This window comes from Globicephala melas, chromosome 12, assembly GCF_963455315.2.
Source record: "Globicephala melas chromosome 12, mGloMel1.2, whole genome shotgun sequence".
Classification (NCBI taxonomy): domain Eukaryota; kingdom Metazoa; phylum Chordata; class Mammalia; order Artiodactyla; family Delphinidae; genus Globicephala; species Globicephala melas.
In genome coordinates this window covers 28,630,779-28,658,049 of record NC_083325.1, presented here as the reverse complement: position 1 = coordinate 28,658,049, position 27,271 = coordinate 28,630,779, and the positions used below count along the sequence as shown (strand labels likewise).

Sequence of the window (27,271 nt, the reverse complement as noted above, 5' to 3'; positions counted from 1 at the left end):
GACCCTACCATAAACCACCTTCTCCTCCCAGGAAAGGAGTAGAATATAGAAGTAAAATATAGATCAACCATCATTATAGAACATTATAGGTAAGACTTTAAAAATTCTATAAATTGACTCACTAGTTTCTGAAGACTTCAGCTTTTCTAAATGGAAGTGTTGGCAATGATATTTTCTTCACGTTTTCTAAATTCCAGTCTTAGAAACATGAAATTGGGAATGCTAAGGGGATTTTGTGGTGCCTCTCTCTCTCTCTCTCTCTCTCTCTCTCACACACACACACACACACACACGCGCACACATAAAAGGGAGGAAGAGAGAAAGGATAAATTTCTAACATTTGTAATAGAAAAAGTAGACTAGATAGATGATTTAATTAAAACAACAGAACTCAAATCAGAATTTGTTAACTGCTGAAATACTAGAGCAGGTAATAGTGGAAAGGACTGAAATTTATTTCTTTTAAAATGTCTCATAAAAATTAGGACTTTAGTCAGTTTTTTAAGATGTATAAGGTACTGTTTCCACCTAAAGGCAGCAGATGGCTAGAATGTTACAGGAATTTCTTGTAGGCTTGAGTAGAAGTCTGTCAACTTTCAACTATTATAATAATTTTTAAATAGACATGGTATTTAATATGATTTCCTGGTTTACACCTTATAAAATGGCCCAGTTAAAATAAATAGTTTACTGGCCTCAGCCCCAAAGACATGAAGTGAGGGCCAAAGAAAATATAAAATGTATAAAATGTCCCAGTGTAAACACCTTGAGACAAGAGCAGTGAATGCATCAGATATTCCTGGGAGAGTCTGGCTTACTACAAACATTAGGATTTTAGCCTATGTGAGTAAAAGGGAGGTGCAAATGGCTTGATGGAATGAGGTAGCGGTGCTAAGGAAATAATTTTCAGCTGAGGTGATGTTTGTAGCTAGCTGATATAGCAGAAAGAGATGGCCATACGTTGCTCTGGTGCTAATGGTGAGGTAAGGTCTCTGGTTTGCAATGATTAAGACAAGCTATTGTTTCAATGGGCTCATTTCTCCATGAAAATGCTTCTGGGTGTTTTCAAGCAAATCATGAGGATTAATGAAAATTTTTAAATAATTGTTTTATAAAGTTTCTAATAAAGGAATAGTAAAAAGGCTTCGGAGATTATGAAATTGTTATAACATACTCCTTTAACTTTAGGAAAAGTCTTTTTACCAAGTCTGGAACCAGGCTTAAGTAATAGGAAAACAGCAATAACCACAATATATTTTTAAACTTTTTCTTCTTTGAAATGGCATTTCTTAATCTTTCTAGTCCCTGAAACTTCCAAAGTGTGTAAGGTCTCAAAGAAAAATCTAAACAGTTTCTAAGAGGAATCAGCCACTGTCCTTATTTAGAGCTGGGATAAGTACCGCATTTACCAAAGAGCCAAACAGAATTTAGGGTATTGGGAGGTTTGCCTCAGATAAAGAAGCTTAACTGGGTATTATGATTCTTCATGTAGCAGGTCCTTTGTACTTCCTCATCACTTAAATGCCTCACAAACAATCCAAGGTAACATTTGCTACCAGAAAAAGTACTTTGTCTCTGTTGGCCAATCTCTGGAAGCCAAGAGCAGGGTTTGACAGTGATATATAACAAGGTTAGAGCAGCACGATCCATCTCCATTCGCTTGACAAGGATGGCATCTTAGGCCATGGTGAGGAAGAGCAGGTTGCCCGCCTTCACTGCTCAGGTTGGCAGCACCTACTATCAAATGACTGGGTGTCTGGCAATGGGCTCAGAGAGACAATGACTGCCTTATCTCCTGGAATTCAAGGAACTTCAGCTCACAGACCAAAATAACTGCTGAGTGGGCACTACTCACTGATCCACGTCTGAGAAAAGTCCTTCCGGAGGGTACAGGGTCCATCATCCACAGTCAAAGAGAAGTGACATGGCCATTTAAATGGCAGGGAAGCCCTCTGTTTGGGTTTTTCATGGCATAAGAAAGGCACATCATAATAACATAGCATAATAGCATAGCACCTAGGATGACAACTACTGCCTGTTTTTGACAGAAGGAAGACATTTGCAGTTTGTGCTCTTCCCACACCATTTTAGAGCTGAGAATCCAAGCTCAATCCTGCTTTTAAAAAGAACGGGTAAGGGCCTGGGAAGTGGGAGAGAGACAAAGCCATACAGTCCATAAGTATCTGGGGAAGATTTTGCATAGATTGACTGAGAGCTGTGTGTCTGAGAAAGTACCAGACTATGGCCTCTATTTTCATCCTGCAAATTCCCACTGCACTTGAGTTTTAAATCTGGTTTCTTGTATAGAATATCTACAGTGTTCCAGGTCTTGCAGAGAAAACAAGGAATGAAGAGAATGAATGAAATGTTGATAACCATAACTATATATAATATATATACATATATAATTGCCAACTTAATGATTCTCCCTTCCAAATTTGTAAGTTTCACTGCAAATACTGAATCAAAATGAGAATTAGAAACAAGAATACAGAACATAACTGAGAAAAGGGGAAAACAAATGATAAAATAAATAAAGAAGGATGTGCTCTAACAAAGACTGGCTACCCAAATCCCTATATCCATTTAGAGAATAGAGAATGAAAGCATTTTTGTAAAGAAGAAACAAAAAATATTTTTTCTGATTCCATTAACCAGTCAATCAACCAAAAGACAAAATTCATTAGCCATAGAGCTTGTCTCATAGAACAAGTTATCGTCTCCATCACATTAAAGCAACAATAACTAATTATCCTTAGATTTTCACATGTGCAGAACACTGCAAATTATAGGAAGCAAGTTTATTTTTCTGCATACAAACTCCAAGTCTATCATCAATCTTTTTACCTTAATGTTTCTCAGATGGAAGAAGGCAGAACAGGAAAGCTTGTTTTAAAATTATAATTCAGAAAGATGAGGCTGAGGATAGAAGCTAAGGGATCTGAAATCAATGATACTGAAACACACAAAATGTCCTTGAGTAGTCTACAACAGGAAATTTGCATCTTCAGGAATTACATATCCTCAAACGAAGGAGGCATCTGTTATTTTGATATAACCTAGGAGGGTTTAAAATTTTACTGGGCTCCAACTTTTTCCATTTGTCTCTCTTCAAACCCTATATTCTTAAAATGGCTCTCTTTTTAAGACTTGCAGAGGTACAATTAAGATAATTAAGATACAATTTGAAAAGTGTTATTCTGATAAAATATAAAATATATACTTTAATTGGAAAGGAAGTATTTAAATTCAAAACTTTTCACAAGAGTCCCACAGTATGTAATGATACCAGTTGCTACAACAATTTAACATTTCTAAGATTGAAGTATATCTCACAGAAAGCCAACTTGCCTTCTTTAAATCTATCTGTCATATCAGTATTATATTAGTACTCATGTCCTAATAACTAAGTTTCCAAAAGAAATGTATTCATACTCTTTAGACTCTTCTGAAATTCAGGACTGCTTGAGTAACACGTTTCATCACGGCAACCCTGATCTTATCCACAACCACACTGACATTTCTACAGGATACTATAGTGCTTTAGGTCTTCACTAGACAGCTTGCTTTCTTCCTAAACTAATATTATCCAAAAGTAAGTACCATAAAGCAGACTCTGAGAACAATTATAGGGAAAGTTTCTTTGAGAAAAAAAATTACTGACCCTATTCCAATGGTCATTAAATTTACGAGCTCCTGATGGTAATCACTCAAAGCCTGCTTTCTGCTTCCATATATTCTAAGTCTCTGATGAACATGTTATCATAATAACTATAATTAAAACTATAATAAACATATTTAATATTTACTAGTGGTTACAAATATATGTGTATTAGGATCTGTAAAGCATTTCATATGCATTATCTCATTTAATTTTTAAAACAACTTTCCATACACATGAAAATATCCACACAATCTTCCCTCCCATGATAAACTGTAATGTCTTAGAACTAAATGGAAACTCAGAAATCATCTAGCCAAGTGTTCCCATATTATAAATGAGAAGCCCAAAGCCCAAACAGGTTTAATGAATTCCTAAGATCACACAGCAAGTTGGTGGCAAAACTTGGCGGCAAAACAGCTTTCCTTCCAGCTTAGTACTCTTTCTGATGATGATGATGACACTTGACAATGAGGATGGCAGCTAGCAGTTACTGAGCATTTGTTATGTGTTACTTAATCATCTCAACAAGTCTGTGAGACAGTATAATTGTAACTTCATTTTATAAATAAAGATACGGTTAAGAAGAGGAATAAAGTATGCCCAAACTACTAAATATAATATATGATAACAAAAATCAGAGATGATAGAAACAGATTGGTTTCAAAGGTCAATCTGTTTTTATTACCTCTGATTTTAATTATTATATATTATACAGATGATATATTGAGAATTGACTGTTGGTGGCAAGAACGGCTTGATAATCCATAGAAGTTAGTGGTAGGATATGTGTACTCAAGTTGCCAATTGTACATCCTCCTAAGAGAGTATTCCTTAGGATTCCAACTACATCCTTGCTATTCATATCACATGACTTCCATCCCAAGCCACTTCCTACTTCTACTCCCTTCCATCTTCAGAGCTGACCAAAAAGATCCAGAAACTTAGGTAGTTGCTAATTGAGTCATTTTTATTCATTCAACAAATATTTATTAAGCAAGTACCATATGTCAGGCACTGTGCTAGAGGCTAAGGAGACAGGAGTGTGCAGACATGATCTGCTGTTTACCTTTTTCTTGGATCCTATGAAATCCATATATTCAAAATAAGCCCTCCTCTTTTCTTGAACTGTTTTGAATAAATTTTTGTTCCTTGCAAATAAACACAATTTAATTAAGACAGATTATTATGGATTGAGCTGGCAAAACAAAGACTTCAGAGAAAATGTAGAATATTTGGAACTCGTTAACAGGTGATGGCAGGGAAAAGGGCATTAAGACATCATTTCATTTCCCAGGATGAGAAGTCAACAGTCAGTGGAATGTGGCAGCCAAACTCATAATTAAGGTATTATCTTATGTCACCTGGGAACAAGTTCCCATTGAGGGCGAAGCTTTGGAGGACTAGGTTGTCCTGCCATTGCTCAATTTAAAGAAACTGAAGAATATGGAAAGCTTTCATGTGAAAGCTTTTAATAACACTGGGCAACTTACAATGAAAATGGGGCACTCTGGTCCTTGCTAGAATGCATAGCTCAAAAATCCAAGAAAACACAGAACCATCATGAGGCACTACTATAATAATCCCCTTCTGTCTGCAGCTGGATAGCTGGGTGAGCTGAAAATCAAGAGCACAAACTGATCTATGAACTGATACACCAGCTGTCTTCATACTTTTACCATATTCCCTTGATAAATGCAAGGGTGCTAAGTGAAATTGTGAAAGCTTGATCCCTCAGCCTTCTCCAGAATGCTTTCGATTGTATCTCCCTTGCCAGAGAAGGGTAGCACTCTGCTCTGCTCTATCCCTTATTGAATCTTGTCCTGTGACTAGGACCTAAACACAACATGGGCTCAAGGGTGATAGCAAAATAAGAGTAGGGGAGAAAAGAATTATACTCAGAAGGGAATGTAAGAGTTTTCTAAGGAATTGCAGGAAAAAAAAACAAACAAACCTGTGTGGGTACACATTTTGTACTAGTTATTCAAGGATGACTAAACATAATTTTGAATGACAAATTAATTACTATTGGGCATCTTATCGGAGAGGCTTGATTTAATGTACGAGCTGGTAGTCACTTTAACAGTTTGTTTGGTAGGCTGATGCAGTTTGGGTTTAGTACTGGCTTAGTTATTAAGGACCAAAACTCCTTTTGCAAAAGGTAAACTTCAAAGGCTGCAAGAGAAGAATGATAGTAAGACCTGTCACATTTGCTTCCCTTATGCTTCTGACCAGGGTCCTGAGGACTCACTTCTCTTCTGTCTCCCTCACATCAGGAAGAGATTGGTAAAGGAACGCCTGAAGGCTTAAGACAGACTCTTGTGGGGAATGACCAATGGTGGATAGTTAACTATATGGACGTGGAGAGTCAAAGATAGCTGGGATCAAGTAATGGAGAAAATAAAAATAAGTGAATACAGTCACCCCCAAATGGCAGGTGTTTGGGCCTGGTACTTAAGGTTCAGAGAGATCGCTTTACAAAGATTCCTTAGTTCAGAAGCCCCAGTGCAAAATCATAAGCAAGCCTATTAAGGTTTGCCCGATTAAGATTTGCTAAAACATCTCACATCTGAGTCAGAGGAGAGCCTGCTATACCACACAAGGGAACTTGCAGCCATTTTTTTTAGTGAGTATATACTAAGAGTTGGAAAATTCAAACTTCTCAGTCCTGGACTATTAGATCCTGACTTTTTTTTTTTTAGCCTTGAGCTAAAACTACTTCTCTAGGGATGCAGAAAGCAATCTGATCTTTCAGTTAGAGTGGGGTCTATGGAATTAAGTGACAAATGGTGTTCTGCTAATATTTTATATCATAGTAGGCTCAGTGAGATCATGAATCTACTCTAAAGTTGTTTCATTAAATCCTGAGTTTAGGCAGATTCTCCACATTGGTTTCCTGACCTGTAAAGTAAGGGCTATTATGGTAAGAAGGGTGAAATGGAAGGCTTTGGAGTCCTTGTTCCCAAGCTCATATTAACTTGACCATCAAAGAACTGAGAATTTGGCAAGATGCATTCTATTACCTTTCTGTACAGGGACTCGGTCTATTCTGTGCAAAAGGCGATGGGCCCTGCGAAAAGATGGATTACACTAAATTTTAAAAGATGCAATTGCTGCTGCATTTCCTCACAACCAAATGTCCCCTGGATCTGGATTAATTATATTATATTTTTAATATGCCAATCTTTTGAATAATATAGGAACCTGAGCAGACAACTAAAAACTGAAATATTTAACATTATAAACCATATAACAATGGAAGTGGGAAAGAAAACAAGACAAAAACACATGAAAGCATGTGCATAAAGAAGTGATAACTGTAATAAATAAAATTTCCATGGCTGTTTACAAATGATTTTATGCGTAGTATCTTATTTGACTTCATAACAATACTGTGAGAAAACTATAGCAGGGATTAATATTTCTAGTTTACTGATGGACTCAGGGAGGATAGATGAGTTGATTTATTCACTCCAATGGCTTGAATTATGATGCATAAATATGCTGAAGCTTCCAATCATCTCCATCATGGATTACTGCAACAGCCTTATAACTGATCTCTGAGGCCCCTGATAAATTGCAGAGTTCCTTCCAAAAGCACAAATCTAATCAAGTCACTCTCTTATTTAACACCAATGGTTTCCCATTTTTTTTCAAGCTTCCAGCATGGTACTTTGCATGTAGTATCATGCAAAGTAGGGGTAGGGGCTCCACATATATTTGCTGAATAAATGAACAGATTACTGAATAAGCGCCGTTAACAAGTAGGTGAGCTGGAATATGAACCTAGACCTCCTTATCTTTAGAATATACAAAGAAAAAGGTTTGGAAATTCCAAATCCAGACACAGACTGAACATCCTAGTACATGAATGCTATAGTAGCCCAGGTTTGATCAAGGAGGTAAGTATTAGGTCATCAAGACCTGCTAGTATTTAAAATCCAGTTTCCGAACATATGGAGATATAAGATGAAATTCATACAGAGCAGAAATACCCAGAGGTCACTGTCAATTTTTAAAGGGAAAGGAATATTTTCTTCACATCTCCTAAATCCTAATAATCTTCACCATAAAGGTACTTGGTTTGATTAGCCTGTCAGTAAGAATCAACAACACTCCTATTAGATAGTGGTATCCAAAGCAGTAGTTACCATCTCTAGTAAACATCTGAGCTAACTAATTGATTTCTTGCAAAAGCATAGGCTGAGAATTAGAAAATCATCAGTTCTGGATGGTAACTTTCAGAACAACTACAGAAGTTCGACAGATAACTACAAAAAGCAAAACTTACATTGAATAAAAGGGCATCTCCAAACCTAACTGATTCACAAACTACAGACAAAGGTCTGCGTGGTCTGCAAAAGACCTTCTGAGAGTTGCTGTATATTTATTACTGCTGTTGTTACTGCTGCTGATAATGATAACAGGAGAAGCTACTCCTTATTGCATATTTAATGTTTTGCCAGCCATGAAATAAACCCTTTTATGCATTATCTCATTTAATTCTGACCCCATTCCTGTAATATGAGGTTCTATTATTATTCCTATTTCATAAATGGGGCTGTGAGAGGTTAAATAATTTATATATGGTCACACTAAAAAGAAGTGGTGACTTGAACATCTGATTGAGCTGACTCTCAAATCTGTGTTCTTAATGACTACACTATACTAGCTGAATATCTCAGGCTTGCATGCATATAATTCCTGTATGTATTTGGGATCTAACAAAGTGGCAGCCCAGGCCTCAGAGTCAAACACTCAAGATACATTCACATTCTATCTTGTCCAAAGTTTTATTTCTTTCAGGACCTATACACAGTTCTTCCAATGACTCACAGACAATAGCAAAAATACCTCACGTACACACCACTGGGTAGAAAGATGTAAGTGTTAATTATCTTGTCATTTGGGGCTGCTTTTATACGCCTCTGTATAGTTATGTGAATCTTATGTATCATTTCTTTAAGATTTTTTATAGACCACTGAGCATGTAAAGAAGAAAATGAGGGGGATGGTATAGCAAAAGACATAGAATTCTTTCTTTTAAATTAAAATAAATGTCCATGGAAAGTTTTTTGACAGACAAATTAATGCCAATCAGAAATGAAACATTAAATTCTAAATCAATGAACCTTAGTGGCTCTAAATATATGGGGAAAAAATTTCAGTGGTAATATGGTTATTAGAGACACTGCCATGCCTCACAAATGTTAGTGTCAAGCTGATCCTAAGTCTGAAAGGCTATTACAAATATTGAATGGCTTTTCAGGCAAGACACTGGCTCTCTGGAAACCCTCTGCCATAGTTAACAAACTATTTTCATAGTTTCCACCTTTTCATTAAATGATCTCTCTACCTCTTAGTCAACTGAAAGCTGGCTCTCTGCTAAGGATGCCAATTCACCTATAGTTCTCTAAAGTAGAAGCTGTTCATTCTTCTACAAAAAATGTACTTCAGAATCAGGCTATAAGATGGGCATTTTCCTTATTCATTGGTGCTTCTCTCAGACCATTACTCCTCTTCCTCAAGGCTCATATATTTTAGCTTATTACCCTCCATCCCTCTTTACCTTTTAGCTCTATCAAAAATGCAGTCACTTTGATTGAGTTATTCCCAATCATTCATCAGGCTTTGCCGTTCAACCATTGGTAATGGTTGGTCACCTACCCCAAAGCCTTTTTCTCCCTTTTATTTGTATCAAAATGAGGTTCTACTATTCCTCAAGACTCGGAAAATGATGACTTTGTATTCAACATTAAGAATCAATCTTGACTGGTTTAGCCAACCATTATGTTTTCATTCTCCTGGGAAGTAATTGGTTAAGACAGAGCCACGTAAAACAATTCTGGTTAACTAGATGCAAAGAATCCAGTGGATGGCTTCTAGAAACAATTCTGTGGCTGTTGGATGTTATCATGTCTGGATGTAATCCCTGTAATTGTACTTATTTCTTTTTTTTTAAATCTCAGATACCAGTTCTTTTTTTTTTAAATTAATTAATTTATTTAATTAATTTATTTATTTGGCTGTGTTGGGTCCTCACTGCTGCGTGATGGCTCTCTCAAGTTGAGGCGAGCGGGGGCTACTCTTCATTGTGGTGCATGGGCCTCTCACTGCGGTGGCCTCTCTTGCTAAGGAGCACAGGCTTCAGGCACGTGGGCTTCAGCAGTTGTGGCGCACGGGCCCAGCAGCTGTGGCTCGCCGGCTCTAGAGCGCAGGCTCAGCAGCCGCGGCGCACTGGCCCAGCTGCTTCGCGGCATGTGGGATCTTCCCGGACTAGGGCTCGAACCCGTGTCCTCTGCAATGGCAGGCGGACTCCCAACCACTGCGCCACCAGAGAAGCCCTGGAATTGTACTTATTTCTGAATGATGAGATAATTTTTTTGTTACTTTTTTCTCCCAAAATTTCCACAAAGAGCAGGTATTACTTCTATAAAAAATAAAATTAAAAAAGAAAAACCGGGCTTCCCGGTTCTAGGAAAAGAGATATTGTGGTAGACATCTTTGAACAATGTAATCTGCACTGTAGAGCTGGGTTGACATCTAGTATAACTTCCTTTCAACGTGAAAAACTACCTTTTAAATGTGTTGTGGTATAGATCTTCTGGTGACAAATTTTCTCAACTTCTGTTTATTTGAAAATGTCTATATTTTACCTTTATGTTTGAAGGATATTTTTCACAAGATAGAGTTTTCAGGTTAAGGTTAACAGGCTTTCTTTTTCTTTCTTTCAGAATTTTAAAGATGTTCCTCTACTGCCTTCTGGTTTGCACTGTTTCTGGTAAGAAATTAGCAGTAATTCTTATCATTGCTCTTTATTATATAATGTGTCTTTTCTTCTGCTATTAAGATTTTCTCTTTTATTGCTGTTATTTTTAGCAATCTGACTATAATGTGCCTGGGTGTGGCTATATGTTTATCTTGCTAAAGATTTGTTGAGCTTTTTGAATCAGTGAGTTAATACTTTTTTTAAATCAAACCTGGAAAAAATTTCCTCCAGTCATGCATTATATCCATTTTTTCCTTTAAGTTATTGAATATATTTATATTCAGTTTTTCAAAGGCCCTGTCCACTATTTTTAACATTTGTATAATCAGTGGGTTTATTTCTATTGTTTATTTTTTTCTTCTGTTATGGGCCATATTTTTCTACTTCTTTGTATGTCGAATTTTAGTTTTTTGATGTGAAATTGTAGATGCTATACGGTTGAGAATCTGAAAACTTTTTCATGTTCCTCTTCCTTCAAAGATTGTTGAGTGTTTTGGCAGGCAGTTATTTTACTGGCAGATTACCTTTATCTTGTCAAGTCTTCTTATTAGACTTTATTAGGGTGGCTCAAGATTAGCTCTTACTCTAGAGCTTGAATAGCATTCTTAATGCCTAACCTTCTGGGGTATTACTGAAAGCACAATATGTTAAGGTGGTCTCTCCACTCTAGTTGGTCAGAATTCCAGTGTTTCCTAGCACTCTGTGACCACTGGCATTCCTATTCAGCTCATAGATCCTCAGTGGCTATTCTCCGCTAAGCCTCCCAGAGTCTCACACCACACATGGCAACTTGGTTTTTGATCAAAGACTCAAGGGCTCTCCAATGCAGATTTCTGGAGCAACTTCTTTAAACAACTCTTTGCTCTCAGGTACCTTTCTCCACAAACCTAAGCTGCCTCAACAGCCTTATAAGCCAATTCCTGGGTGGGGGTGGTTTCTGTGCAAAGCACTGCTTTTTATTCCAGCTGTACTTTCCTGTGCTGTGTTTGGATAGTGCCCCCAGACAGAAAACAAGAGTAAATGTCAAGCTTACCTTGTACATTTCCCCTCTGAAGGATCATAGCCTTGTGCTCTCTGCTGTCTAATGCATGAAAAGAGTTGTTTCATACAGTTTATCCAGTTTTATAGCTGTTTATGGCAGAAGGGTGACCTTGATACCTGTTACTCTGTGATGGCTGGAACTGGAAATCTTAATTAATTAATTAATTAAAAATAGTATAGCCAATTAAGCCTTAATTTCCAGCCATCAAAAGTCAACCAAGCGGGAGAATTCCCTGGCAGTCCAGTGGTTAGGACTCCGTGCTTCCACTGCAGGGGGCCCAGGTTCAATCCCTGGTCAGAGAACTAAGATCCTGCAAGCTGTGTGGTGTGGCCAGAAAAAAAAAAAAAAAAAGTCAACCAAGGGAAACCAATAAACAGTAAAAAAAATTAAAAGGTGGGGCAGAAGTATTAGCAGACTCATGTAATTTTCCACTATGTTAATCTTCCTAGAATCAGAAAAAAGTTTCCAGGAGTCATCATTTTTGTTCATTTTCATTTCTCACTGATGGCACAACGAGCACCACAACACTCTTCATTTGTTCCTTCTTTCTTGCTAACCAGAGCCTGATTTTGTGTTTAATTCCAAGTAGACAATTCATGATAAATCAACTATGTCAATAATGATGCTCCTCTTTCTCTTTGCCAGATACTCAACCTCCCAGTCTCCCTGAGAGCTGGAGGCAACCACACAACTATATTTTGGCCAATGAGACACACAGGGAAGTTTGTTAGAGGTTTACTGAAAAGATTTTAATTTTTTAAATAAAAAAACAAGTGATGCTGGCACCTCCTCCCTCCTGCATTGAATGTGAGTCCCTTCTGACTATAATATGTATGAGGAGGAAAATTCTAAGTATGACAGAAGAGAGGGAACAAAAGAGCCTGGGTCCTTGATGACATCACTGAGCAACTAAATTAATACAGCAACTCACTGCCTCTAAGAAAAATAAAACCTATTTAGTTTAACCACTCTGTCTAAGGTTTTCTGTTTCTACCTGTCATAGAAAGCATTTCTGACTGATAAATGCATACTCCATTTGTTCTTTAGACTAAGAAGAGTTTGCAGATAAGACGAAAAAATAGTTTTCAAATACAACATAAAAAGGAAATGGTTGAGAACTACATTCTTTGAAGTCTTTGAACTAATCAGGTTTTCTTTGGTGTGTATTAAATGCATGTCTGCCTTGTATCCCCCTCTAGACTGCAAACTTCCATGCCAGGGATCTTCTTTGTTCTACATATGGGCCTAGGCACTCTTGGGTGTTCAAATTAGCTTGGTGACAGACTCTTATTTCTAGTACTCTGACTCCATTAGGACCAAAGCCCCACAGACCTAAAACTTTTTTTTCCACAGAGGTGAATATGCAGGTAAAACAAATAAGCGAAGAGATGGTTTACTGTCTTACGTTCACATTCTCTGACATCCAAGTTGAACTGCTGTAATGCTCCCAGGGTGAGCTGCCTTACTTCAGCTTCCAGCAAAAGTTGCATCAAGGACGTGGCTAAATGCTTGCAAGCTGACATACATGCTGTCTGGGCCACCTTTCCCTGAAACACAAGAATGTAAATCATAAGGCTGATGGATTAAAATCAAATTCCAACGAAAATTAAAATCATTTATTTTTCAATTAGCAATTTCTTTGAAGGTTTTCTCCATCATGATAACCCTTGCATTCAAATAACTTTGAAATTAATAGGACCTCATGGCAAACATCTTAAATATTTAGCTCCATTACCATCAGTCATGTCAGTATAACACTCAGCTAAAATTCATAAAGCCCAGCTATTTATTTACGAAGTGCTTTCTTCCTAAATCATCAATAGATTAACAATATTCAAAATCTTAATTAAACTGAGAAGGAATGTTTCCACAGAGAATAAATTTCAAAGAGTCCCTTCTAAAAATACCATAATTCTTAAAAAGCGAATGTAAACAATTCCTAACTTATCTTGAAACCAAAGTGTTTACTACTTTATGATTTAACACATATAAAATGAAAAGAATGGTTTAAAACAAAATGGTTTTCTGAAAAAAATAATTAAAAGGATAAATTTTTTCTTAAAAAATAAACACTGAGGTTTATGAACACACACTCTAAGCTAATTTTTTAAATACTGATATTAAAATTAGTATTTTACCATCTTCTTTAAAAGATTCACTTTACACTAGTGAATTATATCTTAGTTCCAGGTCTGAGTTATACATCATGAAAGATATATCCATTTCTTCCCCAGATATATACCCATTTTATTTTTGTTATCATCTAGTCTGAAAAACAGGATAAGTTTGAAAAAGTCTGAGTCCTCATATTAGTCAGTGGATCCTTCTTTTTTGAAATCATGAAATACTTCAGTCATTCAGAAAGATATATAGAATTATATGATGAACACTTATGTACATACTAAACATTACAAATATAGTTAAAGCCCTTATAAGACCTCCCTAAATCATTTTATTCCTTCTCCCCAGAGGTGACCGTTTCTTGTGTTGAGTATACCATTTGTATTATAAAAATACTATATGACAAGTATATAATAAGAAACAATATTTTTATTATTTTATGTATTTGAAACTTTCTGTATTACAAAGGATGTCCTTCTACAACTTGCTTTTTTGGTTCAATGTTATGAATGTGAATGTTTATAAATGAAATACATGTGGTTGTAGTTTATTCCTTTAATTATTCCACAGTATTCCATTTTAGGAGTATACCAGAATTTATTTGTCCATTCTTCTTTGTTGGAGATTTAGGTTGTTTCTTTTCTTTTTTTTCTTTTGCTATTACAAACAGAGTAGCTCATAGAGTAATGTCAGTCTTCATGAAAATGCCAGATTCTGACTGTAGTTTTTTTTTTTTTTAATATATATATTTTTCATATGTTTCACTGGGCCAGGACCTTCCACAAAAGTTAGCAGGCTTTAAATGGAAAAACATATAACAAATAATACCAGAATGAATTTTAAAATTTGCATGACTTTTTATATACTTTGGATAATTCCTTTAAGATTATTTCTCAAATCTACTAGAATGAGGGGTATCAATGTACTGTGATTCAGAATGCACATGTGTATACGTGAAGAGGAACACAGGTGGAAGCCAGATTTCCAAATATCTAACTATAAACTGCTTTGCCTACGGTATATTCTGATTTACAATGTCCCTAGATATTTCCTAGAGTATCACTTAATTGCATAATCACCAGCACTGAGTACTATTACAAATTTTTCTACTAATTAAACAAGAGATACTTTATGATTTTTGTCTTTGATTATTTTGTGAGATTGAATATCTTCTAAATTTTCATTTGACTAAAATATTATTTTATAGAATAAAAGTAACAGTAATAAACAATGACCTATTATATTACACATTCTAAAAATGTTTCTCCTCTATGGTTCTGTTTGTAGGTTCTGAAGACCCACACTCTGTGGGTGATTTAACACAACAAATGGAAATACTTAAGTAGGGAATGCCGTAGAGACCAAGTCGAAACGAGGCAATGGAAGCATAAAGAATCCTAAAGAGAAAAGTTACGTAAAAGAAATCCATATTAAATGGCATGCTTTCAACTAAACCCACTGGAGACCTGGAACAGGTATCACCAAGGAGCCATAGAGTTCAACATAATTGTCAGGCTATGCCCCATGAGAAGAATCAGAGGGGGCAGATCAAAGTTGTGAGAAGCCCTATGGCTTTTCAACAGTGAGAGTGGGAGTGCAATGAAGAAATGAGGATAGACTAGAGCAGATGTCCAGAGACAACACTGCAGATCAGAAGGCAGAGAAAAGGGGAAAGAAACTACTGTCTCTTGGACACTACTATATGCCCAAGATGTGCTATACTTAGGCAGCTGACATCTTATGATATTTCACTTAATTCTCACAATCAACCCAAGCAGTTGGTATTATTCTTTTCCTGTAGACGAATAAACGAAGGTTCTCCGTAAGGTTAAGAAATTTAGACAAAGTCATACAGCTATTTGTTGCTTCTACCCAATCCTAAATCCGTATCTTTCCAGTAACTCATCACCTAAAAAGCAACACTAAATTTTATACTGCCTTATACTGGAACAGCTGGGGAAAAACATATCCAGATAATAACAGGGTTAACAGGTTATCCAAGACATAAAAACTAGGTCCACACAGGTAAGACAGTTGTAGTTCAGGAGCCAACTCTTCAAATACTGAGTATCTGCTGGGGCATGCTTTTTAACTGTGGTCCAGCATAACTATCTAGGCCAAGGCCAACACTTAAAGGTCCTAACAAACTGAACATGGAGATGTTGTAAAAATAAAAGAGCTAAAAGCCCAATTAAGCTGGAGGCTGAGAAGACAGCATTTGAAAGGCTTGTTTCCAGTGGTCAAAACAGATTGCCAAGGAGAAAGGAAACTGGCCTAATAAAATGAAAATAAGATAGCTCACAGTCAGAAAGTCCCAAGTTTGAATTTTTATCTCTACCACTCATTAGAAGTGTAATTTAGTGTAAGTTAGTTGACACTTCAGACTCATTATTCATCTCAAAATATTAAGCAGCTTATTAACTTTAACATGAAACAAATCTATATCAATCAATAGAGCCAAAGGCACTTATACATGATCATATGTTATACTACCCTAACATACTGAGTTACTTAACTGTCCTCCAATCATTTTCCACCCTACTTCCCCTCAAGCTAATTCTTTATTTCCAAACACAGTGATAATTGCAGAAATGTATATTTTCATTGTTAAATATTTTTCTAATTCTAGAAAGCATTTTGGAGCTTTGCTAATTCACAGTCTGCTATCCATTCTCTTTTTCACTTCTGGTTTCCATTACTACCATGGTATCCATAGATTTTCTAAGAAAGGATAAACAGAGACCCAGGCAATAACTATCAACACACTAAGCAATAAAAATTGGTGGTTTCACCCTCTTCATGGAGCAGATTCTTTCTAGGAACAAACTGCCAATCTCTAGGACAGGGTAAGAATTTGGAACAAAGCCTAAACTGACCCAAACCGCCTTTGCATATACCTCCAGGAACAGTTTCAAATCAGTGATAATCACAACTAGATTATATCTTATGAAGCTATGATAGTCGCAGTGTACAGAGACTACACAAGAAATAGAAACAGAATGCCAAAGCTGAAAAATGACCTAAGTATTATCATCATATTTTGAACATATGAGGAACCTGGCATGCAGGGAGATCTGAGTCACAGTATCTTACAACTAGCTCTACAGGCAACATCATACTGCCTCTTAATGCAGCTACAATATTTCTGTATTCCAAGACAGCCAATAAATATCAACTGAATGAACTGAAAGTCAACTACCAAAGCACTTAAATAATTCATACTACTTCTCAAGCCTGTTAAAATACCTTTTTAAAAAAAGTTTTGGGAAGGGAAGAAGAGTACATTGGTGACTAAATTCATGTTGTTAATTCAAAGTCAGGCTTATGACCACAGTGAGAACCATCACTGGGCATGAGTCAAGATCTATGAAAATACTTTTTTGATTTTCACCACGTACCTCTTTGGTAATCAACTCATTTACTTCAAAAATATAGCCAGATTCATATCCTCTAATTTGAATTATTCCATCTACCTCCTATTCTCTATTTACTGTCTTAACTTGTACCATAAAACTTTGCACTAGATGATTTACTGCACTGTCATTTCATGCATTTATGTTTCCTTGAAAAGTACATGATTTGCAAGGAAAGAAACTATTGCATTTTTATTTTGGTATATCTAAATGAAGCATAGCTCTAGACTGCAAAGTAGGTACACACTGCCGCCCAACTTTACGCCTTGGAGGTATCTCATTCTCTTCTACACAGAGGGAGATATCATCCATTGTTTCTTACACAAAAGCACAATTTAACACAATTAAGACAAATAGGAATCTTATAAATTCCTTCTTCAAAATACAGAAAGCTCAGTATTCATTACTTTCAATTACTACGTACTTCAATTACACAATACTAAGTGTTATGTCATAGTACTAAATACAAGTGAGCAGAGGTGAAGAGCTTAGAGAAAGCATTATCATCCTCAGTATCACCACAGACTCTACCACCATCACCAGAGCAGCTGCTTCCATTTATTGAGCATTGACTATGTGCCAAATGTTTTGAAAGTATTTTCTCGCATAATTCTCACAAGAACCCCATGAGGTATTTAACCCTCTACTTATAGACAAGGACAGAGAGGTTAAGCCATCTGAATATACCTTATAAGTTGTGGACCTAGGATGTGAATCCAGCCTTGTCAAATTCCAAAGGCTCTTAACAATCATTTGATCCTGCCTCCCAGTAAAAGGCCTCGGGGTAGTTGCTACATTGTCCTGTTGCTTTGCGACTTTGGGTAAGGGAATGAAGAGGACGAGAAGAAAACATTTTTTTTTTCTCCCTTCTCCATCTAAGGAAGCATCAGATGAATGCTGGATTCACAGCAGATATTTAGAATGGACTCCAACCACAGCTCTCTGTCAACCTACTGGGGTCAGATCTGAGTTCCAGATCATCAAGAATCTTAACTAAATGACTTAAGGGGCCAAAGCCAAATTTCTCTTTCTCTGGATAATCTTAACAAGTTTCACAGTAAGGAATGTTTAAAGAGAGCCAGGAAAGACAGCTGTCTTTTCACACCAAATTTCTCCTCTGCTTTCTGAGTAACACTCCCTTGCTTACATTTTGGTGTGTCAAATTTTATCTTTCTTTAGTTATTTAATGAGTTATGTCACCATGAAATAGAGAAAAGTTCAGACACAGAAACTGATCTAGCAAGGCAAGTAAGAACTACTCAAAGTAAAGTAAAGCCACCCTATAAATTGCTAGTTCTTTCTGTGTACCTATACCTCTAATTCCTTAACCTTCTACCCTGACCACTACTGTAGACAGTTTCTTTGGCCTGCCCCTTCCTTCACTGAACAAGGAAGCTGTCTTGTTCCTTTTTCCTCAATATCCCATGGCTATGGGTGAGGCCACTTCATTCCCATAGTACTAAGCCTCCTATTTACTTCGGATGGACATTAAATAAGCCACATTCAGAGGATAGAGTTCTGGATCTTCCCATATGTTCCTGTTATCTGGGACCCATGCTTGGAACTTTGGTTCCCATGTGCTGCAGAAACCCTACGACAAAGTCTTACTTTATCTTTATACCTAAACAACCTTAAAAATCACATATCCTCTCCAAGTTGATTTTCCCACAACTGTACCCATGTCTTAGGAAGGATTACAATCCTACTTAAAGAACATTCTTAAATTTAAATTAGAGAATTTATACAAATATCCACTCATTAAAAGATTCACAAATCCCTATTTTAGACAAACAAATGTTCCCTAACAGCTAAAGAAAATGAAGCCCAAGGCTGACAGTTAATATATCTTGGGCAAGATATTTGGTATTATTTGATGACTTTAGTAGAGCCTACAATGAGATGGTGAACCTCTAATAAATCAAAAATAAGAAAAACTAACAAAAAGTAAATAGGGCTTCCCTGGTGGCGCAGTGGTTGAGAGTCCGCCTGCCGATGCAGGGGATGCGGGTTCGTGCCCCGGTCCGGGAAATCCCACGTGCCGTGGAGCGGCTGGGCCTGTGAGCCATGGCCGCTGAGCCTGCGTGTCCGGAGCCTGTGCTCCGCAACGGGAGAGGCCACAACAGTGAGAGGCCCGCGTACCCGAAAAAAAAAAAAAAAAAGTAAATAGAGGTAAACAATCCTTACTTAATTTGTCATGAAAAAATTAAGAAGCTCGAAGGAAAAAGCATAGTCAAAAGAAAACTGGAAGTATATACTCAGGATGTAGATGGAAGGAGGTGTCAGAGGAGGGATGTAACAGATGGCATAAACCTGGTTCTCAGACTTATCCACTTGTTTCGCTTTCTTATTCAGTCATTTTTCAAGAAACACAGAAATCTTTTTAAAAACACTTTTTGCTATGCATGCTTTTATTGAGGTATAATTACAAACAGTACATATGGAGCTCTTAAGAATATACAGCTTGATGACCTTTACATATGTAAAAACCTGTAAAACTGCCATCCAGATCAAGATAGGAAATATTTCCATAAACCTGAAAGTTCCTCATGCCCCTTTCAAATCAGTAGATCCACCCACACCATGAGGTAACTTTTCTGACTTATAGCCCCATAGATTTGTTTTGCCTCTTTCTTGAACTTCATATAAAAAGAACCCTACAGTGGTGTCCTCTTTTATGCTTAGCTTCTTTTGCTCAGTATGTTTTTGAGATTCATCCATGTTGCTGCATGTATCCATAGTTTCTTCCTTTCTATTGCTGAGAAGTATGAATAAATCACAATTTGTTTATTCATTTTTCCTATTGATATCTATTTGGGTTATTTCTATTGGGTGCTATTATGAATAGTCTTTAAGTGGAACTATTTATTTTCCTTGGAAAAATACCTAGGATTGAAACTGCTGGATCATAGAGTAGTTGTATGCTTAATTTTATTAGAAACTGCCAAAATTTCAGAGTGATAATACTATTTCATATTCCCACCAGCAATGTATGAGAGTTGTTCCATATCTTCTCCTATACTTGGTATTATAAGTCTTTTTTTTTTTTTAATTTATTTTTGGCTGCGTTGGGTCTTCGTTGCTGTGTGCAGGCTTTCTCTAGTTGCGGTGAGTGAGGGCTCCTCTTCGTTGCGTTGTGCGGGCTTCTCATTGTGGTGGCTTCTGTTGTTGTGGAGCATGGACTCTAGGCTTCTCTTGTTGTAGAGCACAGGCTTCAGTAGTTGCACCACGTGGGCTCAGTAGTTGCAGCATGCGGGCCCTAGAGCACGTGGGCTTCAGTAGTTGTGGCACATGGGCTCAAGAGCACAGGCTCAGTAGTTGTGGCACACAGGCCCTAGAGCACGCGGGCTTCAGTAGTTGTGGCACGTGGGCTCAGTAGTTGTGGCTCGTGGGCTCTAGAGTGCAGGCTCAGTAGTTGTGGCACACAGGCTTAATTGCTCCACAGCATGTGGGATCTTCCTGGACCAGGGATCAAACCCATGTCCCCTGCAGTGACCGGCGGATTGTTAAACACTGTGCCACCAGGGAAGCCCCTAGAAGTCTTTTTAATTCCTGCTATTTTACCAGAGTATAGTGGCATCTTACTGCAGTTTCAATTTATATTCCCTTATGCGTAATTCTGTTAAAAGCATATTTTCATGTGCCTATTGGTCAAATGGATATCCTCTTTTGTAAAGTACCTGATGAAGTTTATTGTCCATGTTGGGAGTGGGTCAAAGTGCAGACTGTCTATTTCTTTAGAGATTTGTACAAGATATTTGTCTTTTCTGGATGACTGCTTTGTCACATAGATGTATTGCAAATACCCTCACATGTTCTGTGGCTTGCCTTTTTGCTTCCTTAATGGTGTTTTTTGATGATCAGAAATGTACAATTTTGATAAAGTACAATGTATCAACTTTTCTTTTCATGGCTCATGACCTTTGCGACTTGTCTTGAAGATATTCTCACACATTTTTAAGACAATTTACTGTGTTAGTTTTCACATTTAGCTCTATAATCCATCTTAATTTATAGTGTAGGGTAGATGTCAAGATTAATTTTCTTTTCAATTCAAATACTGGATTGCTTGAACACATCTATTGAGAAGACTCATCCTTCTCCCACTGCATTGCATAGGCACCTTTGTTGAAAATCAAGTGACCACATAGGTGTGGGTCTATTTTGAGACTCCCCATTCTAGTGCACTGATCTTTTTGTCTAATTTTATGCCAACACTTCACTGTCTTAATAGCCAAAGCTTTAGAGTAGATATAGAAATCAGGCAGCATCAAGTTCTCCAACATTATTCTTCTTTTTCATGATAGTCTTAACTATTTTAAGCCCTTTGAATTTTCATATAGATCTTAAAATCAGCTTGTTAACATCTACATTCATTCCCTCAAGATTGGTATAGATAGTATGATTTTACATGAATATAAGAAATGTTAATTTATTATATATAATGGATGCCTTAGAGCATTAAGGCTTAATTCCCACCCAGAAGCCTGGTGAAGAGCTGCCATAGATTAGTTTTGGGAGAACTGACATTTTAACAATATTGAGTCCATAAATATAGTATACTTTTCCATTTAGTTAGATCTTTGATTTTGCTAACAATGTTTTGTAGTTTTGAACATACAAGTTTTGCACATATTTTGCTTATTACAAAGTACCGTTTTTTGATGCTATTTAAATTATACTGATTTTTTAAATGTCAGATTCTAATTATTTCATTATTAGTACATAGAAATAGAATTGCTTTTTGCATAGTAACTTTGTATTCTTTGATCTTGCTAAACTATTAGTACTAATATCTTTTTTTTGTAGATGTCTTAGGATTTTCTACATAGACAACAGTGGGTTTTTCTTGGTTTTTTTTTTGTTTTGTTTTGTTTTGTTGGTTGGTTGGCTTTATGTACTGCAAGGCTTCTATGACTTGGTAGCTTGATTTTTTTTTCACTTTGTGTACTGTGTATTTTTTTTTTAATAAATTTATTTATTTTATTTTTGGCCACATTGGGTCTTCGTTGCTGTGTGTGGGCTTTCTCTAGTTGTGGCGAGCGGGGGCTACTTTTCTTTGCGGTGCGCGGGCTTCTCATTGCGGTGGCTTCTCTTGTTGTGGAGCAGGGGCTCTAGGCGCACGGGCTCAGTAGTTGTGGCACACGGGCTCAGTAGTTGTGGCTCACGGGCTCTAGAGCGCAGGCTCAGTAGTTGTGGTGCACGGGCTCAGTTGCTCTGCGGCATGTGGGATCTTCCCCGACCAGGGCCCGAACCCGCGTCCCCTGCATTGGCAGGCGGACTCTCAACCACTACGCCACCAGGGAAGCCCCTGTACTGTGTATTTTGTAATGCAGAAATTTTAACTTTTTATGTAGTCCAATTTGTAAGTCTTTTTCTTGTGGTTTACTTATTTTTTCAATAAATATTTTGTAAGAATAAAAAAAACCCAGTGTTATCTTTAAAAAGAAGAATAAAGTTTAATTCTTCCCCCTTTCAAGTATCATGCTTTTTATTCCTTTTACTTGCCATATTGCACTAACCAGCTCCAATAGGATGCTGAACTGAAATGGTAAGAGCAAACATACTTGCCTTTGGGGTAAAAATTTCAGTCTTTTGCCATTAAGTAAAATATCAGTGGTAGGTTTTTCATAGATACCCTTTATCAGATTAGATAAGACTAGATTAGTCTGCTGATAGTTTTTTTCATGACAATTAAATGCTTCCTCTGCATCTATTGAGTTGATCACATGTACACACAGACACACACACAAACATACACATTGAATGAGCTTATTTCTAATAAAGAAATTGAATTTGTATTTTAAAACCTTCCCACAAAGAAACTCCAGTCCCTGATTATTCCCTAGTAAATTCTATTGAATATTTATGGAAGAAATTAAACCAATTCTAAACAAAATCCTTCACAAAAGAGATGGGGGAGAAAACATTTCTAAACTTATTTTATGAAATCAACATTACCCAGATAACAAAATAAAAGGCAAAGACAAAACAAGAACAGAAACCTATAGACCAGTATCTCACATAAACGCACACAAAAATTTAACATAATAATAGCAAATCAAATCCAGCATCATATTAAAAAAAGATGATGCACTATATCTATATAAATGTGTTTATTACTAATTTTCAATTTATTTCTGTTGTGGATGGCAAAATAGTCAATATGATTTTACTCCTTTTAAATTTATTGAGACTTGTTTTATGGTCCAGAATATGCTCTAGCTTAGTGAATGTTCCGTTTACACTGGAAAAAACAAGGCTGCTGTTGGTGGTGGACTGTCCTATAAATGCCAATTAAGTGAAATGGTTTGATATTGCTGTTCAAGTCTTCAATATCCTTACTGATATTCTACTTGTTTTATCAGTTACTGAAGGAGTGTTAAAATAGCTAACTGTAATTGTGAATTTGTCTGTCTTTGCAGTCCTCAGCTGTTTTTTGTTCATGCATTTTCAAGATCCATTGCTGAGTGCAGACACAGTTAAGATTGTAATATATTCTTGATGAAGTGGCCATTTTATTCCTATGAAATGTCAATCTTTATCCCTAGAATATTCATTCTTCTGAGATTTACTTTACCTGATATTAATACAGAAACTCAACTTTATTATGACTATTGTTTACTTGGTATATCTTTATTCCTTCCTGTTACTTTTAACCTATCTGCGTCGTTATAATTTAAAGTGAGTTTCTTATAGGCAGAATATAGTTGAATAATTTCATTCATCCAGAATAATCAATCTCTGCCATTTATTCAGAGTGTTTATACAATATAAATTATAGAAACAATTTATTGTTTTGGCTGGATTTAAGTCTATTACCTTGATCTTAGTTTTGTTTTCATCCAATCTGCTCTCCCATTTTCCTATTTTTCTGCCTTCTTTCGAATTAACTGAATATTTTTATGAATCTAACTCCACTTTTGGCTTATTAACTACAGCTCCTTGTTTTATACATGTAGTGTTACTCTAGGCTTTATAATATGCATCTTTAACCTATTGCAGTCTCTATCTTGCTGAATTTCTTTAAAGAGTGTTGACTTCTGTTGTGGCAAACAATTCCATTTCTTTTGTTTCAGTTTGAAATTTTGAGGTTTGTTGGCATGCACTTTTATGTAGGGATTAGAATCATCTTTTCTCTAGTTACTTCAGGCCCAGTATAAATGATATTTTAGAACCCTCTACTAGCCACTCTTCTGGCAGCTCTACTGAATGCTTCAGGAGTTCAGTGGGGTCTTTCCCATCTTACAAGTTGGAACTTGAACATCTCCCTTCCTTCTGTGAATTCTGGCAATTGTGCTCAGCTTCTGTGCCCTGGAAGTTGTTTTTTGCCTGACCTCATGGATTTTTCACCCTAAACATGAACAGTTAGTATTCAGCCAAAGACTCAGTGGGATCCCAATGCTTGTCGAACTTCCAAAATCTGTGGATTGATGCAATTCTTTAGATATAGAAAATGCTCAAGCATTCTTTCTTTAAGTAGTGCTTCTGCAACATTTTCATTCTCTCCTCTCCTTCTGACACTCCAAAGACACATATGTTACACCTTTTAACTACGTTCCATTTCTCTTTTATGCTCCTTGTCATTTTTAAAATTAAAATTTTTATTTTTTCTCTGTGTGTTTAAGTTTAGATTTTTTTTTTGTAGATCTTTGAGTTTACTAATCTTGACTTCTGCTTTGTTGAGTCTGTTGCTAAACCCATTTAACGCATTTTTAAAACTTCACCTAATGAGTTCTTCATTACAGATTTTGTATTTTGCTATTCTAGAATACACATTTGCTTCTTAATATCTGTACAAATAATTTTTTTGGTATTTTGTCCATTCTTTCCTCTTTAACATATTAATCATAGTTATTTTGAAATCACTGTTTGCTAGCATAAATATCTGGATTATCTAATTATCTGCTTCTATTGACTGTTTTAACTTTTGATTATAGTTCAGTTTTCTCTGCTTATTATCATGTTAAGAAATTTTGTTTTATATGCCATACATTGTAGATAAGAAGCTATAGAGGCTCTAGATTATCTTATCTTCCTCAATAGCGTTTTGAGTTTTGTTTAGGCAGGCAGTTAAATTATTAGTGGACCATACTGATTTTGTCAGGCTTGTTTTAAAAGTTACACTGATTTTGCCCTTACTCTTAGGACATTGTCCTTAATCCCTGAAAACGGATTTACTGATATTTAAACCGAAAGGCCACAATGTTCATCAGGTCTCTCTGTGAGTCCAATCTGCAATGTCTCTGCTGTGCAACTTCTAGAATATTTGTTCAGCTATCACTATCTCAGCAACTGATGTCTTCTAAAGCCCCATAGTGTGCCCTATCATATGAAGCTTAGAAATTGACCAAGGACTGAAAGGGAATTTTATAAAGACACTGGTGGGGGTGGGGTGGGGTGGGAGTTGGTCCTTTTTCTGTGTTTCTTTCTTCTTTGATATTCTATTTCTCTACAACCTATTCTTATTGGCATCCCAAGCATTGATTCATTCTTTTGACAATACCTGACTTTATATTTTGTCCAGTTTTTATAAGGGTTTATGACTAGAGTATAAGTCTGATACTAGCTATGGAATCACAACTAGAACCCCCAAACAACCTTCATTTAACAATACATATCAAGGAGAAAAAAACTGTAATAGCCATTTAAAGAATTTCTCTCCAGCCAATAATTTTATACGCCCTAGTCTTGATTTCCTTTATCAGCCTGTCAATCATTTTTGCTTTATAAAGAAAATGCATACATATATGTGTCTTTTGAACTCAAATTTACAACAAGGGATAATGGATATAGCCAATAATCAGTACATGCCCATTACAAAACAACAATACCACCATCAGCAAAAATCTTAACTTGTATGTTCTACTGCCATAGTCCAAAACAGTGTCAGAGCAAAACAAAGAAAAATATGTAAACGTAAATGGAGAAAGTACAGATATGTGGTTTAATGAAAATCAACATACACATTAAATACAATGCCCCATAACAGTAACTTTAACCTTTGTCTCAATTTCATTATCTGTAAAATAGGACTGTTATAATGGTTAAATAAAAATAATTCCTGTGTAGTATTTACCACAGTACCTGTCTTATATTAAGTATTCAGTAATGTCTTATGATTATTATAATTTTTATTCCTATGAGCCTGAATATGAAAAACAGTAGGAAAAAACATTGGGTATACTTGCTTAAAATGTAAGTATTTCATGAGTGCATAATATTTTCTAACCATTTATGCATTTTATAGAGTCAAATGATTTTCTTCTTTTAAGCCAAAAATTCTGTCATGAAAAAAGTGGAAAGTGTATTCCTATTCTATAGCAAATCAAGGACAACATGCAATTAAGTGCAAAATAGAGCAGAATAAACTCTAAGTACTATATGATTTTAGAAGAAAAGCTTATGAGGCCAAAATAATCAGAGAAGTCTTCACAAAAGTGGTAGGATTTGCTGGGTGACCTTCATTGCATCCCAACAACAACAACATGGAATTATTTAAGTGACTCCCAATTTGAAATGAGGTAATATACAGTACTCTACAAATAACAACAGTTATTACTATGCAAACTTCCATAGAATAAAAAGTCCTCAGAATGAGAAATAAGAACTTTTCCTTTCCCTTTTCTCAACTGCTATTCGGGTTAAAGGTCAATTTCATCAAGTCATCTCATTAACACAGAAATATCTTTAAGGGCATTCAGTCTTTGCCATGCTTGACATTTCACCGTACTGCAACCAAGATGCCAAAGAATCAGATTCAAATATTAATGAGCAAAAGGTCATGATGAGGTAATCTCCAAAGTTCTATTAGTTCCTGTTTTCTGACTCTATCCAATTCCCTCTCCCTTTCCAGAGTCCTCTCTTACTACATACATTTACAGTCACTGGCTTAGTTTCAAGATATACCCTCTAAACAGTAATTTCACTTGAAGTGCATTTTAAGTGGAGGCCTCCCAGATGCTGAATTCCCAGTCCAAGGGTGATTTGCAGAGGTATAAAGTTAAAATAAAAAGAAGAGCAGGAATCAGCTAAAAATTACATCCAATTTTGATATTTAACTACTAGAACAGAAAAAGAGAGAGAGAGAAAAAGAAAAATAGGAAAAATAAAAAAGAAACCCTCTCTTTCAAACCTTCCAATAAGCTATTTAATAATGTGACAAAGCAGAGCATATTAAAATATTAACCAAAGCTTCCAGGAAAACCTCTATAATCTCAATTGTTTATTCAAGACCTTTACAAACCTCATAAAAAATTAAGTGGGCT

At 36.2% G+C, this 27,271-nt stretch overlaps 1 protein-coding gene across 8 annotated transcripts in view; it reads right to left on the bottom strand.

The window, feature by feature from the left end:
- The window catches only part of EXOC6B (exocyst complex component 6B), a 708,873-nt gene that overhangs the window by 184,964 nt on the left and 496,638 nt on the right, over window positions 1–27,271 (bottom strand). For all 8 annotated transcript variants that reach the window (XM_030877541.2, XM_060309973.1, XM_060309972.1 and 5 more), the window contains one exon: window positions 12,878–13,019. In XM_030877541.2, coding sequence (XP_030733401.1) covers window positions 12,878–13,019 — 142 coding nt within the window. The remainder of the gene's footprint in view (window positions 1–12,877; window positions 13,020–27,271) is intronic.